Source organism: Callorhinus ursinus, unplaced genomic scaffold (genome assembly GCF_003265705.2).
Source record: "Callorhinus ursinus isolate GAN/ISIS: 27379988/994484 unplaced genomic scaffold, GSC_fseal_2.0 scaffold4, whole genome shotgun sequence".
Classification (NCBI taxonomy): Eukaryota; Metazoa; Chordata; class Mammalia; order Carnivora; family Otariidae; genus Callorhinus; species Callorhinus ursinus.
In genome coordinates this window covers 32851747-32870474 of record NW_027397066.1, presented here as the reverse complement: position 1 = coordinate 32870474, position 18728 = coordinate 32851747, and the positions used below count along the sequence as shown (strand labels likewise).

At 34.9% G+C, this 18728-nt stretch overlaps 1 protein-coding gene across 3 annotated transcripts in view; it reads left to right on the top strand.

Annotated features, from left to right (window-relative positions):
• The window catches only part of PDS5A (PDS5 cohesin associated factor A), a 136578-nt gene that overhangs the window by 41684 nt on the left and 76166 nt on the right, over window positions 1-18728 (top strand). For all 3 annotated transcript variants that reach the window (XR_012377887.1, XM_025887114.2, XM_025887115.2), the window contains exons 3-8: window positions 7468-7671; window positions 8777-8863; window positions 9354-9451; window positions 14287-14413; window positions 16513-16593; window positions 18373-18513. Coding sequence is in view for 2 of the 3 variants with exons in the window: in XM_025887114.2 (XP_025742899.1) it covers window positions 7468-7671; window positions 8777-8863; window positions 9354-9451; window positions 14287-14413; window positions 16513-16593; window positions 18373-18513 (738 nt within the window). In the remaining variant the exon portion in view is untranslated. The remainder of the gene's footprint in view (window positions 1-7467; window positions 7672-8776; window positions 8864-9353; window positions 9452-14286; window positions 14414-16512; window positions 16594-18372; window positions 18514-18728) is intronic.

Genomic DNA, 18728 nt, shown 5'->3' with positions numbered 1-18728 from the left:
TTTGGGCTCATAGGGACAGTGATATATAGTCATCCTCATCTGTGTTTTTGCCAGGTTAGGTCATTCATGCTATACTTGGCTAAATTTTGTGACAGTGTATGTAATAGCATTCCTTTCTGAAAGTTTTAAAAACCAAACTAACTGATTCCCAAGGATCAGATGTTCTTTTGTGTTTTTATTTTTTTATTACACTATTATTATTTCATCCTGAACTTTATTTTTTGTTTTTGTTTTGTTTACATGTTTTGATATATTTGTGTTATTTCATTCACCTGGTTGTAACATTAATTAACATGTAGCTAGGAAAAATATCTCCCCAGTTTTAGAAGTCATTTGTACTGAATTTTTAAATTGTGGTAAAGTATACATAACATAAAATTTACCATTTTTAAGTGTACAGTTGAGTGGTATTAAGTACATTCACATTGTGCAACCATCAGCACAATCCATCTCCAGAACTTTTACATCATCCCTAACTGAAACTCTGTACCCATTAAATGCTAAGTCCTCATTAAATACTAAGTCCCCATTCCCTCCTCTTTGTTAATCACTGGTAATCACTGTTATACTTTCTGTCTCTATAAATTTGACTACTCTGGGTACCTTATATAAGTGAAATCATATGTTACTCTAAAAAAGGATATAAGAGGGGCGCCTGGGTGGCACAGTCAGTTGGGCATCTGCCTTCGGCTTGGGTCATGATCCCAGGGTCCTGGGATCGAGCCCCGAGTTGGACTCCTTCCTTGACGGGGGGCCTGTTTCTCCCTCTCCCTCTGCCTGCTGCTCTGCCTACTTGTGCTCTTATCTCTCTGTCAAATAAATAAGTAAAATCTTTTTAAAAAATAAATCAGGGCACCTGGGTGTCTTAGTCGTTAAGCATCTGCCTTCGGCTCAGGTCATGATCCCAGGGTCCTGGGATCGAGCCGCCCATCGGGCTCCTTGCTCAGCAGTAAGCCTGCTTTTTTTTTTTTTTTTTTTTTAAGATTTTATTTATTTGACAGAGAGACACAGTGAGAGAGGGAACACAAGCAGGCAGGGGGAGTGGGAGAGAGGGAAAAGCAGGCTTCCTGCTGAGCAGGGAGCCTGATGTGGGGCTCGATCCCAGGACCCTGGGATCATGACCTGAGCCGAAGGCAGACACTTAACAACTGAGCCACCCAGATGCCCCAGTAAGCCTGCTTCTTCCTCTCCCACTCCCCCTGCTTGTGCTCCTGCTCTCACTCTCTCTCTGTGTCAAATAAATAAAATCTTTAAAAAATAATAAATAAAAAGGATATAAGATACTGGTGAGGAACTAATATAATAAGCACTCTCATAGCTTTGAAAGATTTTTTTTTAACCACAACCCATGTTAAGAAATACACTTTACATTGTGCTCCCCAGTTCAAACAGCCATGTATGTGATATTTATCTGAAACAAAATTTCAGCTAAATTATACCCTTATCATATGTGGTGCCCTCTAATATTTTCTTTTCTTCCCTCCCTTCCGTGCTAGTATTGATCTTGTTCTGGGACTCTGTGACCCAGGGCAAACTACCTACAAGTGCACAACTTTCCTTATCCATAAACTTAGATGATAGTAATACCTACCTCTCAGAAACATTATCATGAGTAAACCATTGCCATAATGATTGCTCCAGAGCCTCACACACCTAATAGATCAGTACCAGCACAAAATGGATGAATCCTTCCTGTCTGTTGTCAGAAAGCTTAATGCTGATGCTCCACACACCACAAAATGCCTTCGCTCCAGAGTTGCCAGCCAAAAAAAAAAAAAGCAATAGCAACACATCCTCTTTCTTCCACACTTCCACTTTCCAAATCATGAATAAGTGCTTTTGATTGGCTAAACTAGATTACAACTGTAACCCTTATTGTAAGGTGACCTAGGATATATAGTTTTTAGCTTTCCTGCCTCTGCAGTAGAGAAAGGCATATTTTAAAAACTGCAGAATGGATGTGGTTTCAGTTAATCGTCACTGTGTATTAAAACAAAACCTAATGAGGGGCGCCTGGGTGGCTCAGTCGTTAAGCGTCTTCCTTCGGCTCAGGTCATGATCCCAGGGTCCTGGAATCGAGCCCTGCATCGGGCTCCCTGCTCTGCGGGGAGCCTGCTTCTCCCTCTCCCACTCCCCCTGCTTGCGTTCCCTCTCTCTGTGTCTCTCTCTGTCAAATAAATAAAATCTTAAAAAACAAAACAGAACCTAATGAGTTAAAATTATTATTCCTCACAGTTCTGTGATATGACTGCTCCATGTGGTGTTACCCGGGGTTATTCTTACAAGCTAAATTTGGTTGGGAGCTCAGCCAGGGCTTTGAGCTCACTATGTAGTCTGTCTTTGTGTGTTGTCTCATTTTCCAGGGTTCTATTTATGGTCTCTTCTTTCTTGGATAGTCCACTCTTCCTAACTGTGGTAGCTGGGTTCCAGTAGGGAGCATTCCAGCCTCTATATGCACCTGGTTACCAGACCTCTCCTTGCATTATACTTGCTAATGTCCCATTGGTCAAAATAGGTCACATGACCAAATCCAGAGTCTTTATGGGAGAGGACTAAACAAGATATAAATATATTATGAGCCATAATATGGTAGTTAGCCTCCAAGATGGCCCTGAATGATCCCCATTTCCTTATATTCCAACTGAATAGGGCTGTCCTGAATAACTAATAGGCTGTTGTGGAAGTGACAGTGTATGTTTTTGAAGGTTAGGTCATAAAAGATTGCCATTTATGACTTGGCGCTCTTGGATCACTCACTGGGAGAAAGCCAGCCACCATTCCATGAGGACACTCAAGCAGCTGTCCAGAGAGCACCTATAGAGAGGAACTGATGCCTTTTGCCAAAAGCCAGTGCCAGCTTACCAGGCATGTGAATGAGCAACCTTCATAGCACATCTGGTAGGCCCATCGGACCTTCAGATGATTATAACTTTAACTGATGACGGTTTCATTAGAGAGTCCAAGCAAAACCACCTAGCTGAGTCACTCTCCAGTTCTGCCTCCATAGAAACTGTGACAAATAAATGTTTATTGTTTTAAGGTACAGAGTCTGGGGGTATTTTGTTACATAGCATTAGATGACAAATACATATACTTTTCTACTGACAAATATTTTTTGATGACTCGCATTTCCTATATAATAAAATCTGAAACTCTTTTGTTATGGCATTTAGGAATACAGTTTGCCCTTTTTACTTTATCTCTTGCCTCCCACTCAACTTCTTGAGATTGCTTCAGAATACTTGTAAGATGTCTCTGATGACTTCAGAGTTTGGCTGAGTTAGCTTTGATGGATTCATCAACCTTGTGAGTGAGACATTCATTTACTGCCTACCTCATAAAAAGGTATTTTCATGAAATGCAAATCTAACCATATTATGCTGTTGTTCAAAACACGTCAGTGGTTCTTGCCTTCAAGATAAAGGCCAAATATCTCTGGTTTGCATGTTCTCTCCTTTGGCTTTTATCAACTTGCATGAGGATTTAAACTGTTCCTTAGTTTACTCATCCATAAATACAAATTTTGATTATTTTGTTGGTTGAGGTTAGATGAGTTATGTAGAAGGGATCCTAATCAGATGATTTCAGGTGGCCTGGCTAGTCCTACCTGAAGTTAATGTTAGGATTATCTTTAATCCCTTCACAACTCCCATTTGGTGCTCTTTATTTCTCAAAGAATTCCTAAACTTCAGGTGTTTTTATCTTCTGTTATTAATTCCAACTAGATAACAGTCTCTACTAAAATGTTAACAGATAATCAAGAAATAAGGCTTAACATCTCAAAGGGATGTTTGTATTTGTGAGCAGTAAGTAGGCTCTCACTGACTAGTAACTGCATAACCAAACCAAGATACAAAGCTGTAACAGAATGGCAGGAGAGGGTTGGTATTTTGATTAGAGGGCTAGTACTATATCTATCTATACATAGTTGTCTTGATTTGGGACTTTTCACCAGTGAAGCCATTTAACATTGGAGATTTTTGTTGTGGGAAGGTTTTTAATTTCAGATTCAGTTTCTTTTCATAGAGATAGAATTATTCAGATAGTGTATTTTGTGTGACAGCCCCCTCCAGTGTATTATTATTATTATTATTATTGGGTGAATAATATAATATGTCCTCTTTTTAATTCCTGATACTGGTAGTTTATGCCTTCTCTCTCCTTGATTTATTCTTTTAGAGACAATTCTATATAGTCAATTCTATTAGTCTTTTCAGCAGTCAACATTTGGCATTGTTTGGTTTTTCTCTTTTGTATGTTTGTTTTCCAATTCATTGAAGTCTGTTTTAATTTCCCCCCTTTGATTCTACCTCCTTTCTATTTAATTTGCTATTTTTCTAACAGATGGAAATGTAGATCACTGATTTTTCATTTTTCCTTCTTTTGTAGCTTATACATTTAAGACTGTAAATTTCCTATGAGTACAGCTTTAACTGCATCCTACGAGTATTGATAGTTTTCATTGTCATTCAGTTCAGAATATTTTCTAAATTCCATTATGGTTCTTTGATCAGTTGAATATCACTAAATATGTAAGGAAGAAAGATAAAACCAGCATTACTATAAACTTTCCACGTAATAGGAAAAAAGGGATCACTTACCAATTTGTTTTAAGCTGGTATAACCTCATTTCTAAAATGGACAAGGTTGGGGGTGCTTGGGTGATTAGGTGGTTAAGCATACAACTCTTGGTTTCAGCTCAGGTCATGATCTTGGGGTCATGGGATTGAGCCCCATGTTGGGCTCCACTCTCAGTACAGAGTCTGCCTGAGATTCTCTACGTCTCCCTTAGCCCTTCCCCTTCTCACACACACTCTCTCTAAAAAAGAATAAATAAAAAATCTTTAAAAAATTAAAAAAAATAAAATGGACAAAGTTGTCTTAAAGAAATCTCTGTTTTAGGTCAATTTCGTGAATATAAATGCAAAAATTGAAGTAATATAATAGCATCTCAAATCTAGCAATGTACAAGTGTTATGACCTAGTTGGTGTTATTTTAAAATGGAGACTTGGACTAGAATTAGATTTTAGGAATGGAAACTTAGATTAAAATTAGAAGACCCGTCAGTGAGATTTACTCAGGAAAATATGAGCACCTCAGCATGCGCAGAAAAATGATAAAATTCAGTACATATGATAAAGTCATCTTCTGTACGATCTATTTCATCTAACATAATACCCTGTAGGTTCATCCATGTTACCACGAATGGCAAGATTTCATTCTTTTTTATGGATGATTAATATTCGTGTGTGTGTGTGTGTGTGTGTATCACCTTTATCCTCTTCTCTCTTGGTGGACGTTTAGGTGGCTTCCGTATCTTGGCTGTTGTAAATAATGCTGCAATAAACATAGGGGTGCATGTATGTTTTTTCATTTTTTTTTTCTTCAGGTAAATAATGAGAAGTGGAATTACTGGGGCATATAGTATTTCTATTTTTAATTTCTTTTTTTTTTTTTAAGATTTTTTATTATTTGAGAGAGAGAGAATGAGAGATAGAGAGCACGAGAGGGAAGAGGGTCAGAGGGAGAAGCAGACTCCCCGTCAAGCTGGGAGCCCGATGTGGGACTTGATCCCGGGACTCCGGGATCATGACCTGAGCCGAAGGCAGTCGCTTAACCAACTGAGCCACCCAGGCACCCTCTATTTTTAATTTCTTGAGAAACCTCAGTGCTGTTTTCACAGTGGCTGCACCCATTTATATTCCCACCAACAGTGCATGAGGGTCTCCTTTTCTCCATATTCTTTCCAATACTTGTTAATTCTTGTATTTTTGATACTAGCCATTCTGACTGGCATGAGGTGATACTGCATTGTTGTTTGCATTTGCATTTTCCTGATGATTAGTGATTAGTTTAGCATCTTTTCATGTGTCTCTTGGCCATCTGTATATCTTCTTTGGAAAAATGTCTATTCAGGTCCTCTGCCCATTTTTTTAAATTGGATTATTTGGTTTTTTTGGTGTTGACTTGCATGGGTTCTTTATATATTTCGGATATTATCCCCTTATCAGATATATCATTTGCAAATATTTTCTATTCAGTAGGTTGCCTTTTTGCTTTATTGATGGTTTTCTTTGCTGTGCAAAAGCTTTTTAGTTTGATGGAGTCCCAGGAGTAAATTTTTGCTTTTGTTTCCCTTGCCTGTGGAGACAGATCCAGAAAAATATTACTTAAGGTCGATGTCCGAAAGATTACTGCATGTGTTTTCCTTTAGGAGCTTCATGGTTTCAGGTATTACATTTAGGTCTTTAATCCATTTTATTTTTGTGTTTGGTGTAAGAAAGTGGTCCAGTTCTATTCTTCTGCATGTAGCTGTTCTGTTTCCCCAGCACCATTTATTGAAGAGATTGTCGTTTCCCCATTATATATTCTTGCCTCCTCTGTGGTACATTAATTGACCATATAAGCAGGGGTTTATTTCTGGGCTCTTTTGTCCTAGTGCCATACTGTTGATTTTTTGGGAGGTTTTTTTGTTTTGTTTTGTTTTGTTTTTTTTCTTTTTATTGAAGTATAGTTGACACACAGTGTTACATTAGTTTCATGTGTATAGTGTGCATAGTGATTCCACAACTGTATGCATTATGCTGTGCTCACCATAAGTGTAGCTACTATCTGTCACCATAAAATACCTTTAGGATACCACTGACTATATTCCTTTCATCCCCATGACTTATTCATTCCATAAGTGGAAGCCTGTACTTACAGTTCGCCTTCACTTACTTTGCCCATCCCCTAGTAACCTGTGTAGTTTTGATTATTGCAGCTTTGTAGTATACCTTGAAATCTGGAATTGCGATACCTCCAGCTTTGTTCTTAAAATTGCTTTGACAATACAGGGTCTTTTGTGGTTCCATAAAAGTTTTAGGATTCTTTGTTGTAGTTCTGTGAAAAAATACTGTTGGTATTTTGAGGGGGATTGCATTGAATCTGTAGATTGCTTTGGGTAATACGGACATTTTAACAATATTAAAATTCATGAGCATGGACTTTTTTGTTTTAGAGTGATTCTGAAATGTACATTTGTTAATTTTGTAATTACAAATAACAACAGAGGTTATTTTATAATTATAGCTTTTAATCCGAAGTACAACTACATAAAAATGCTTAAGCATGGTTTTCTTTTGTGAAATGCAAAACCTACTAAAGTGTGAAATGAGAGCAGTTTGAAAGAGCCTAAATCAAGGCAGCTTTGATAATAAAATGTAAAGAAACATAATTGATGATGTTGCAAAATATCAAATGAATTTGGTTGTATGTATGACGCTAAGAACTTTTTTACCTGGGCTAAATTTTACCTAAAATGATTAGAATCTTAAATGTAGATTTACACAAATTGATGGTGAATCCTCGGATAGTGTCTAATTACTAGTTTGTGTTGTAATGGACATGAGTTTTTAAAAAAATATGTCTTCTACTAATTTCTAAATATCAGGAGTTGAGTATTTTTTTTTTATGTATTTTTACAGATGGTAGTAAAAACTTTTATGGATATGGATCAGGACTCAGAAGACGAAAAACAGCAGTATCTCCCACTAGCCTTGCATCTTGCATCTGAATTTTTCCTCAGGAATCCCAATAAAGATGTGCGTCTCCTTGTAGCATGTTGTTTGGCCGACATTTTTCGAATCTATGCCCCGGAAGCTCCATATACTTCCCATGATAAACTTAAGGTAAATATAATCTTTACAGAATTTAGTTTACTTTTGTAGTTTATAGTTTAGCTTAGCTTTAGGAATGTAGCTTTTATGTCATCATAAGAAGATTATAAGTTGTAAAACAGATAAATTATTCATTCAGTTAAAATTCATTGCATAGGTCATATGATAAAAAAAAATTTTTCATTGCATATCCACAGAAATGATTGGTATTTTTATTGAGGCATTGAAAGGTATAGATCAAAACTAGTCCCTGTCTGCTCATATGTAACCTTCGTGATAACCCATCACTAAGCCCCGGTGGCTGAATTGAAGGGATAAATAGTGGATTAGTGACACTTTATAAAACAGTAGTATAACAGAATTTACATATTCAAATGATTATTTCCCCCTGCACATTACATGCAAAATTATATTATGCTTATATTGGAAGTTTCTGCCTTTGTTTAAAATGTTTAAGGAACTCTTCTGAGTTGATCTCTTGAGCTGACTTCATATTCTGAATAATTTTATTCCTGGCAAATTTTAATATTTTGAACTGCTTTCTCTTCAGTTTTGCGTATTGATTCTATTTTGGGTTAAAACTTCTAAAAAAAGCTTATTAAGAAATGGCACATTATTGTCATGAAAAGTACAACCCTGAGCCAGTCTTTTATGGTTTTTGTTCCACACAAGTTTGTAGTCACACATCAAATTCAAACTAGATGCTGAAAATTACTATTTTCATGTAGGAAATAGTAATGGAAAGACTCTTGTCCAGGTCCTTAAAATGAAAATTCTTTGCCATGATGCAAGATGTGAAGATAGTGAGTAAAGTGAAAGTTCTATAGTAGAAGAAAAGGCAACAAGATATAGAACTGACGGTTCTCTGAGAATGAGAAAGCCTAAAGATTATGCCAATAATAATTTTTATTATCATTTCTAAAAGATATCATTTTATATAATTTGCTCTGTTCTCATTATTTGGAATAACAGACTAAGCCAGTCCCAAGTCATTTGGCTAAGGAGAATTTTCTTTTATCGTATGTAATGGAGAATATGTATACAGACTATTATTAATGTATTGTAAAAGAATGATAAGTATTTGTATCTAAATTAATTTTATCTTTTTTTTTAACAGGACATATTTTTGTTTATTACCAGACAATTAAAAGGTTTGGAGGATACAAAGAGTCCACAGTTTAATAGATACTTTTATTTATTAGAGGTAAAAAAAATTTAATAAATATCACACTGTTTGTGTAATAGAAAATTCCTTACAGTAACTTTATAATGTAAAATGAATTTTTTCATTTTCTACAAATCCCACTTAATAAAATGTCTTTTTTAAGACTACATTCCACTGGAAAACCTATTATATAAAACTATTTTCATCTTTCTGTTTTTATTCTTTTCTAATCTGAAGAGGGATTAGGTTGAATTAATTTTCACTGTTCCTTATATTTAGTATATATATAAGTCTATTAATCTCTAACAGTTTTAGTATTTTTCCATTAGAGTAGGTTAATGCCAACAAATGTATGTCTTTTTAAAGGTCACAGTATATGACAACTTTAACAACTTTAATTTTATATAGTTAGACCTTTATAAGCCTTAATATAGATTGAAAATTCTAAAAATTAAATTACAGTAATGAATTTGCTTTTGTGTAACTATTCTGTGCAAATGTAAATAATCATTTTATTTATTTATTTAAGAACTTAGCTTGGGTTAAATCATATAACATCTGCTTCGAATTGGAAGATTGCAATGAAATTTTTATTCAGCTTTTTAGGACTCTCTTCTCAGTGATCAAGTAAGTTATTTTTTAAGCATTTCTGTTTGTCTCTTTCCTTGCTGTGCATACTGAAGTATTGTGTACTGTGCCTGTAACTATGATCTTTTAGATTTATAATGAAATGTTTTCCTAGACTTGACATGAGGAAAATAAGCAAATCTGTTGTCTAAAAGCTGCCTTTGCTCTTATACTACTATTTTAGGTTAGGTATCAGTTACATTGTTTGACTTATAAAGCAAATGGTGTGAGACCTTATGTAATGAAATATTAAATTATGAAATGGAACTTATAAGTATTGTAAGTACCATGAGTGAGTGCTGAAAATCATAGTACCTCAGTGGTTAAGCACACTGACTTCTCATTTTCAAGCTAGAAAAACTCCTTAATCATTGCTCTTTCTTTATAGAAATAGGGAAAGAGAGGGTGGTGGCTTGCCCAAGGACAAATCACTGAACAGGAGAGCCTAAACTCTGATTTCAGTTCAATGTTTTGTTGTGTTTTATTCTCTTTGGGTTTTTTGTTTAGTAAACCAAACATTATCATGAGATGTGTTCTACAGCATTGCACTATATACAAACAATATATCTCACATAAGTTTTAAATTTTCTAGTAACCACATTAAGAAAGGTTAAAAAGAACAAATGAAATTTATTTCGATAATATACTTTATCCCAGAATATTCAAAAGCTTAGTTTATTTTTTAAGATTTATTTATTTTAGAGAGAGAGAGAGCATGGGCACGCATGCGTGAGCAGGGGGAAGGGAGAGGGAGAGAGAGAATCTCAAGCACACTCCCCACTGAGCTCAGAGCCTGATGTGGGGCTCAATCTCATGACCCTGAAACCATGACCTGAGCCAAAATCAAGAGTCCAGCACTTAACTGACTGAGCCACCCAGGCACCCACAAAAGCATTATTATTTCAACTTGTGGCTCTGTCCATACTACAAGTGTTCAGTGGCAGAGTGGCTATTGGCTAATGACTTCCATATTGGATAGCACATTTCTAGAGTTTTCTGTAAATTTTTTTTTTAATGAATACTATGCTATCATGCTTTCTGTTTCCTTAGAATGGTAGGAATAGAATTTAACTGGAATAAACAGGAAAGAACTGGACTGTACTGGTGTAGAAATAGAAGCTTATAAAGAGACTGCATGAGAAAAAGCTTCCTTTGGCAACTAACTGAAGGCCTGTAAAAAAATGATAAAATATATAAACTTTACCTTTTGTGTTAGTTAGCTTTTGCTGCATGACAAAACAACCCCAAACTTGCTGGCTTAAAATAGACCCCACTTTATTTAACTCATGATTCTGTTTAGCAGTTCTTTTTGTCTGGGCTGGACTCACTTCTGTATTTGCAGTCAGTTGGCAGGACATCTGGCAGTTGGCTGAGGTAATAGGACAACTAGGTCATGTGTGTGTCTCTCTCTCATCATCCAGCTGGCTAGCCCAGGCCTCTTCAAATGCTGATTTCAAAAGTAGCAAGAAAGAGCATGCTTTACCTCACAGGAACTTTTTAAACCTCTGCTCACTTCATGTTTACTTATGTTTCATTGGCCAAGGAAGGCACATAGTCAAGCCCAGATTCGGAGATTGGTTAGATAGACTCCATATCTTCAAGGAGGAACAGCATTTTAAAGGCATATAAATATAGAGATGAGAACAATTTGTGGCCATTTTTTTGTATTCTGTCACATTTTTGCAACTTTTTCTTTTAAAATTAAAATCGCCAACAAAATTTTAAAACTCTTGAAATTGTCATCATTCTGCCCCTCTTGTTGACCTTAACTGTCCACTTATGTCCACTGCCATTATACTTCTTTCCTCTCACAATTACTTGTACATACACACACCTTTCTTTGATCCATTAATATATTTATTGAACCTAAAGATCTTCAGTTTATTGTTGACCTAATTATCTAATTAATTCACAGTGAGCTATGAGTAAATAAAAGACTTGCCTTTTGGGGGCGCCAGCATGGCTCAGTCGGTTGAGTGGCCAGCTCCTGATTTTGGCTCAGGTCATGATCTTGGGGGTCCTGGGATCAAGCCCTGCGTCCAGCTCCCTGCTCAGCAGGGACTCAGCTTGAGGATTCTCTCCCTCTCCTTCTGCCCCTCCCCGTTTGTGCTCTCGCTCGCTCTCTTTCTCTCAAACAAAAAATAAAAAAAAAAGACTTGCCTTTCGAAAGGAGCTCATTACTGACACATTTACCATTTGTCTGGTGTTCTTCATTTCTTTGTGTCAATGCAGATTTCTGTGTGGTATTTTTCTTCAGTCTGAAGGACTTTAACATTTCTATAGTTTAAGTCTGGTGCTTATAGAATTCTTTTGGTTTTATATGTCTGAAAATGTCTTTATTTCACTTTCATTTTTGAAAGTTATTTACATGGTAAAAGTTCTAGGTTGATAGACTTTTTTCTTTTTCTTTTTTTCCCCCCTCTTTCAGTACTTTTGAAGATGTTGCTCCATCTTCTTCTCATTTTCATTGTTTCTAATGAAAACTTTTTGTCATTTTTAATCTGTGTTCCTCTGTACATAATGTGTCTTTTTTCTCTACCCACTTTTAAGATTTTCTCTTCATTACTGGTTTTAAACAATTTGATTATGATGTACCATGGTGGAGTTTTCTTTTTCTTGTGCTTAGGGCTCATTGAGTTTGGATATGTGAGTTTACCATTCTGATTACAGGATGCCCTGTGAATTGTGAGATTTTTCCACTTTGGTTGGAACATCTAAGACCTTTGTAAATTCCAGGAATTATTCCCTCTGCTCCTTTCAGGTGGTGCCTTCCCCAGACTCAAGACATTTCCTCACATGCATGTGCTGATCAGTAAGCAAGCACTTGAAGACTCAGGGATACCTTTACAAGCCTGCTCTCTGAATAGGTCTCTCCCCTCTGATATTCTGCCCTGCAAACTCTAGTCTTTCCAGACTTCAGAAAACCACTAGGCTCTGTCCGTATCTTCCCTCCCCACCCTGCAGCCTGGAAAATGTTTCCCTCAGCAACATGTGCGTGATGTTCAGTGTCTGAAAACTGTCGTTTCATGTATTTTGTTCAGTCTTTGAGTTGTTTCAGGTAGGAGGGTGAGTCCTGTCCCGGTTATTGTATCTTGGCTAGAACCTGTGGAAATCATCTGGCCTGTTTTTGTATCTCTTCACTTTGTTCTTTCCTATCACCGAGTATATTTGGGTCTGAGAGTTAAATACTCTCTTCAGTTTTTTTTGCATCAAGCTGAATATTTCTATTTTTTAACCCTTACACACATTCCCCCTAATACTATATAGTTGATCCTTCATGATCTTGGCCCATAGTAAACAGGATATTTGGAAGAGGGCATGCAATAGGGGTATCTTTCTAAAAATTGTGGGAAACAGTATATCTAATGGGAGAATTTTTCCACCAACTTAAGGAATTTCGTTTTTGCATTTTACCATCAAGTGCTCAATAGGTTTCTTATACATTATTTCAGGTTAATTTTTTAAAAATTCAGAGATACATAAATGATAAAATTTTGTCTTGATTTAAATTTTTCTATATCCCTATATCTGTAGTATAAATTGTATCATTTCTCTTGATTTGTCTTTACATATATATATCTGATAAATGTGAAAATGGACATTTCAAGTCTTTAGTTAAGATGCAGTCAGAAGGAGAGAAGCCTAGATGTTCTACTAGTTATAACAGCTTTATAGCCAGTCTTTTTAGGTAAGTACTGGATCAGCAGTAGAGACATATTTATTGAGGAGGTCTACAGTTGACTTTTCACTGGCTCAGCTAAAGAAGTAGGGCTAAAGCTGATTCTAGGCTTTATACCTTGTTGACTTTTCATTTTGTTTGAAATTCTTTGTGAGATACCCAAATGGCATTTTCAGAACCTTCTAGTCATAAATTCTGATAAAAATTTTATCAGACTTTTGATTTTCAGTATTGGTGAACTAAAATCACTAGTGACGGTGGCCCAGTTGGTTAAGCGACTGCCTTTGGCTCAGGTCATGATCCCGGAGTCCTGGAATCGAGTCCCACATCGGACTCCCTGCTCAGCAGGGAATCTGCTTCTCCCTCTGACCCTCTTCCCTCACATGCTGTCTCTCATTCTCTTTCTCAAATAAATAAAATCTTTAAAAAAGAAAATAAAAAAAATAAAATCGCTAGTGACAAAAGATAGCAAAAATTGCTTGTATTGGTTGAGGGCTTTTTGGTGTTTATAGTTTTGGGGAATGTATTAAGATCTAAAAGAGGGGGCGCCTGGGTGGCTCAGTTGGTTGGGCGACTGCCTTCGGCTCAGGTCATGATCCTGGAGTCCCGGGATCGAGTCCCACATCGGGCTCCCTGCTCGGCAGGGAGTCTGCTTGTCCCTCTGACCCTCCCCCTCTCATGTGCTCTCTCTCATTCTCTCTCTCTCAAATGAATAAATAAAATCTTTTAAAAAAAAAGATCTAAAAGAATAAAAAGGATGAAAAACTGTCTATTATCATTATCTTGTACTTTTTTTGTTTTCTTAATTAAAATTTTATCACCTTTTGAAATCTGGGGACATATAAGCAAAGATGTCCTTTATTTAAAGTTGATGTTTTTGTTTGGTTGAATTTAACTCACTCTGAATCCTAATTGTGTAGTGACTTAACTCATTTTAAAAGTCTTTGGTTTTGTAAAATACTTTACAACAATACCTTACAGCTGTTGTTACAGTCAGCAGAACGAGAAAGTAAATAGAGCAGTCAAAATTTCATTGCTATTAATTGGTATGGATTCTTCAAGTAAAAATTCTTTTATCTGAGATAGTTGTTTTAAACTGGGATGTATAATTTTCTTTTTGTAAGCCTGATTTTTTTTCTTCTTTGTTTTTTTTAAGCAATAGCCACAATAAGAAGGTACAAATGCACATGCTGGACTTGATGAGTTCTATCATCATGGAAGGTGATGGAGTTACTCAAGAATTATTAGACTCCATTCTTATTAACCTCATTCCTGCACATAAGGTCTGTATAATATGAAGATATTAAGAGTTAATGTTTAAAGATAGTACTACACATATGAAAAATAATTTGTAATTTCACATTATTCCCACTATCATTTTCAAGCCCCAATAAAATAGTGTAACACACATCAGTCTTAAAATCACTGTTTTTAGAAGATTTATTGATTAATATATATTGTAGAAGATTTTCATTCAGTGAAGTGCTTCCTATTTTCTGGAACACAAAAATCTTTCACCTTTACCACTTATATGTAATGTGGGAATTAGAAAGAGTACTGTCTTAGGTGTTGGTTTTTTGTTTTGGGTTTTTTTGGGGGCGGGGAAGGAAAATGTATTTCCTTCTTTGTAACACAGATGTGGGACATAGGAATTGTATTTCTTCTCAGAATCCATTTTTCTTGGGCATTTTCAGAAAAAGATTTGGGCAGAAGCAGGAGCTATATGGTTAATGTTAAGGGGAAAGAGATGATTCACAGCTGTATATTTCTCCCTGTTTCCTTTTTCTCTTTCTTTCTGCTACTTCTTCCTAAGAAACTGAAGGACTTAGCTTTCCACAAGCTCTACGTACTCAGTCATACCTTACTGTTGATATTTACCCTCCTGCTCTTTTCCTCTAATGGTACAGTGATCAGATGTTAGATGAACGGTGTATCTAATTAACACTTATCTAATAATGCAATTAATTAGAAGTTCTTCTGCTTCCAAATATTATTTGCATTTTATTAATTCAAATGAATCTGTAATTTGCCAAAATTTTGAAAGTATGGCAAAGGTAGGGGGGTGCATGTCAGGCAAAATAAGAGCGGAAAAACAAAGAGGAATAGATAGCATATTTGATGTTTATATTCTAGTTAGTATTTTTATGATTAGGAAATTTATATACCGTTTTAGGAAATAGAAAGGTTGCCTTAATTTTGAGTTAATCTTATCCTTTTGCCAGTGGAATAAAATCTTAGAGCAAGGGTCAAGAAGCTATGGCTTGTGGACCAAATCTAGTTCTCTACCTGTTTATGTAAATGAAGTTTTTTTGTATACAGCCATTCTCATTGATTTTCATTTTGTGTGTGGCTGTTTCACACTCAACAGCAGAATTGTGTAGTTGCAGCAGTAACTGTATGACTCAAAAAGCCTAAAATATTTCCATCTGGCTCTTCGCATAAAAAGTTTGTTATTGGGCGCGTGGGTGGCTCAGTTGGTTAAATGACTGCCTTCGGCTCAGGTCATGATCCCGGAGTGCCGGGATCGAGTCCTGCATCTCGCTCCTTGCTCGGCGAGGAGCCTGCTTCTCCCTCTGACCCTCTCCCCTCTCATGTACTCTCTCTCTCATTCTCGCTCTCTCAAATAAATAAATATTTTTTAAAAAAAATTTTGTTATTACTCACTGAGAGTATAGAGTTTCCTAGTGTCTTTTTGGGAGAGGTGCGAGATGATGGTAAATGAATCTCAGTTTGGTCCAAAACTTCAGTTTAGAGATGCTGATAGGTACTTATTTTTTTAAAACAAGAAATCCATTTCCAAATAAGTCTTTAAAAATTGAATATGTCTTTTCTGTGGCCTTTCTCAGACCCTTTAATTTGTTACAGTGGCACTGGGAATCTTGAGAAGCAAACACAGGATTCAGTGTTTCAAAACTATCTAATTGACCAAGTATTTTTCTTGGAACACTTTCCAGGTGTACTCTTTCTTAGATCACACATTGATTAGACAATGAAGTACTTACTTAGGATGGTGGATGACACAGGGTGTAGGTGTGGGTGTGGGTATGGGTGTGTATTTAGGATACAGGGGTATAATTGGCAGTTCAAATTAGTTAACAAACCCAAAAAGCCTTAGGTCTGTTTTCAGTTTAGTAAAACTAAACAAAATAAGGAGTTTGGCTTTTGGCTGTCTAATATATTTTAGTGTTTGATTTATAGTGCTCTTTGCAACTTCTGCATTTAAGACCACTTGACTAGAGAATATCAGGTAAAACCTTGAATGGGGTTCAGTGATATTTTTTGCTTTATAGTTTGGAGATTTGAAGATTATAGTGTCATCATGGTTCTATCTCATAAATTCACGAATTCATTTGTAACTTGGCATATTTTTATTGTGTTCCAGAACTTAAATAAACAGTCCTTTGACCTTGCAAAAGTCTTATTGAAAAGGACAGTCCAAACTATTGAGGCGTGCATTGCCAATGTATGTATTTCTGTTTATATTTTGTCCGTAATTGTATAATTCTTAATGCATTGTATTAATTTATTGAGACCTTTCACATACAGTTTTGTTTAGCCTATAAACAGTTTCATCTATTTAAAACAAATACATAAAAGAACTGATGTATCCAGATGTGACCAAATGCAGTATAACTATATAAGCTTTGACATTATTTTTAAATGGCATAAGATAGAGGATATTTTATAAAAACTTGTCTACAACTTCCACCCCTCTTTCACTGCCTTTGTATTTATATTTATCTTTTTATCTCCTGAGTATGCTGATCTCTTTCACTTTCTCCTTTCTTCTTTACCTTTATTTTCCTAGGTCATTCCTCTGAACTCTTTTGTTTCTCTCTTAAATATCTGTTGTATATTAATAAAAATACTGTTTTTTACTTTATTGAAGTTTTTTTAACTTAAGAAAATCAATAATCTAGAATAAAAAATAATTTATAATTCTTCCTAATATAGCTGTTCATTCCATTATTGCATATTTGCTCACACTCGTACCTGTTTTTTTTACATACTCTATATAAAATTTTGAATTGTCTGTATATTTCTATATTTTGAAATTATTTTTTTTATAATATAAATGACCACAAATGTTTCTTTGAATTGATATATATCCATAATTTATCTAACCATTTCCTTATTATCTTGCATTTAGATATTTTCAGTGTTTTCCTTTAATAGTTACCGTCTTGAGTGTAGCATTTATCTGTTGTTGAATTATTTTCCACATCTAAAAACCCAAGTGAGAGTATATTAATGGCATAAATTATTAGTATTACTTATATTACTAAATTAATATTTAAACATGGTAAAAGAAAAGTTTCTTTTCACAAAAGAATGTATAGTGAAAAGTGTCTCTCTTCAACTCTGGATACCCTATTCTCAGTTCTCAGAAATAACCATTACCAATAGACTTTCAATATATCCTTCCAGAATTAGTGTTTTATGCGTAATCATTTTTGTATATGTGTATTTTTTAATCTTGTTAAAACTTTTTTTTTATTTTTCCACGGTCTACATAGTAAGAATATTTTCTAACTTTTAGTGTATTTTGCTTTTCAAAGGAAATATATTATTTGATGATACTACCAAAAATATATACTTAACATCAGTTATGTGCAACTGCCTCCTTATCATTTTTAAATTTAATATTTTTTTCCTATGTGTGTCTGTGTATTGGCAGGGAATGGAGGTGTCTTTTAATTTGTGCTTTTGATATTCTCTTTGTTTCTTTCTAGCATTCTTTTAAATTACCAGTTAGCTTTTGTATCATCACTTTTTTTCCTTCTTGATACTCTGAGTCAAAATCTATTTGACTTTGGGTATTTAAAAAAAAAAAAAGCCCCCACCTTTAAGTACTCTCTATTACTTTAATGGCAAAATTAGACATAAATAAAAGGCAGAAAATAAAAGATTGAGACTTTAAAGTTTCTCTTATAAGGTAATTTCTCTATAAAATTCTTTATAATGAATTACATAAACTATCAAAGTTGTTTTGCTTTTATGGAAGATTCCTAGAAATACCATCTTAATTCGGAAAACTTTCATAATTAGATATTTAGAGGTTTATTCTGTTTTAATGACTATTCTATCATATATTAGTAATTGAAATATGTTTTGTTTCATCCCCTTCAGTTGTATATGTAATGCCTAATTATATCTTTTTTTAGACATGTTTATAAAAAAAAAATCTGTCCAAGTTTTTAAGTGAAATGGATATTTTATTTTTGTTTAATATCTCCTTTAGTTTTTCAATCAAGTCCTGGTGCTGGGAAGATCATCAGTAAGTGATTTGTCAGAACATGTATTTGATCTGATTCAGGAACTTTTTGCAATAGATCCTCATTTATTATTATCTGTCATGCCGCAGCTTGAATTCAAACTAAAGGTAGGACTGACTATAATTTTTAAGCTCTTTAAGCTTTAAGAGAAAAATTTACATATAACTTTGTAAAAGATAATTATTGTTTTACTCTTTAAAAGAATAAAATGTGAGTTCAATTTATCTTCTTACATTTAGTTAAGGTATACATTTTTAATCATTTCAGTAAAACAGTCTCTCTCATCTGGGTGTAATAGGAGAATTACATGGGAAAATTATAA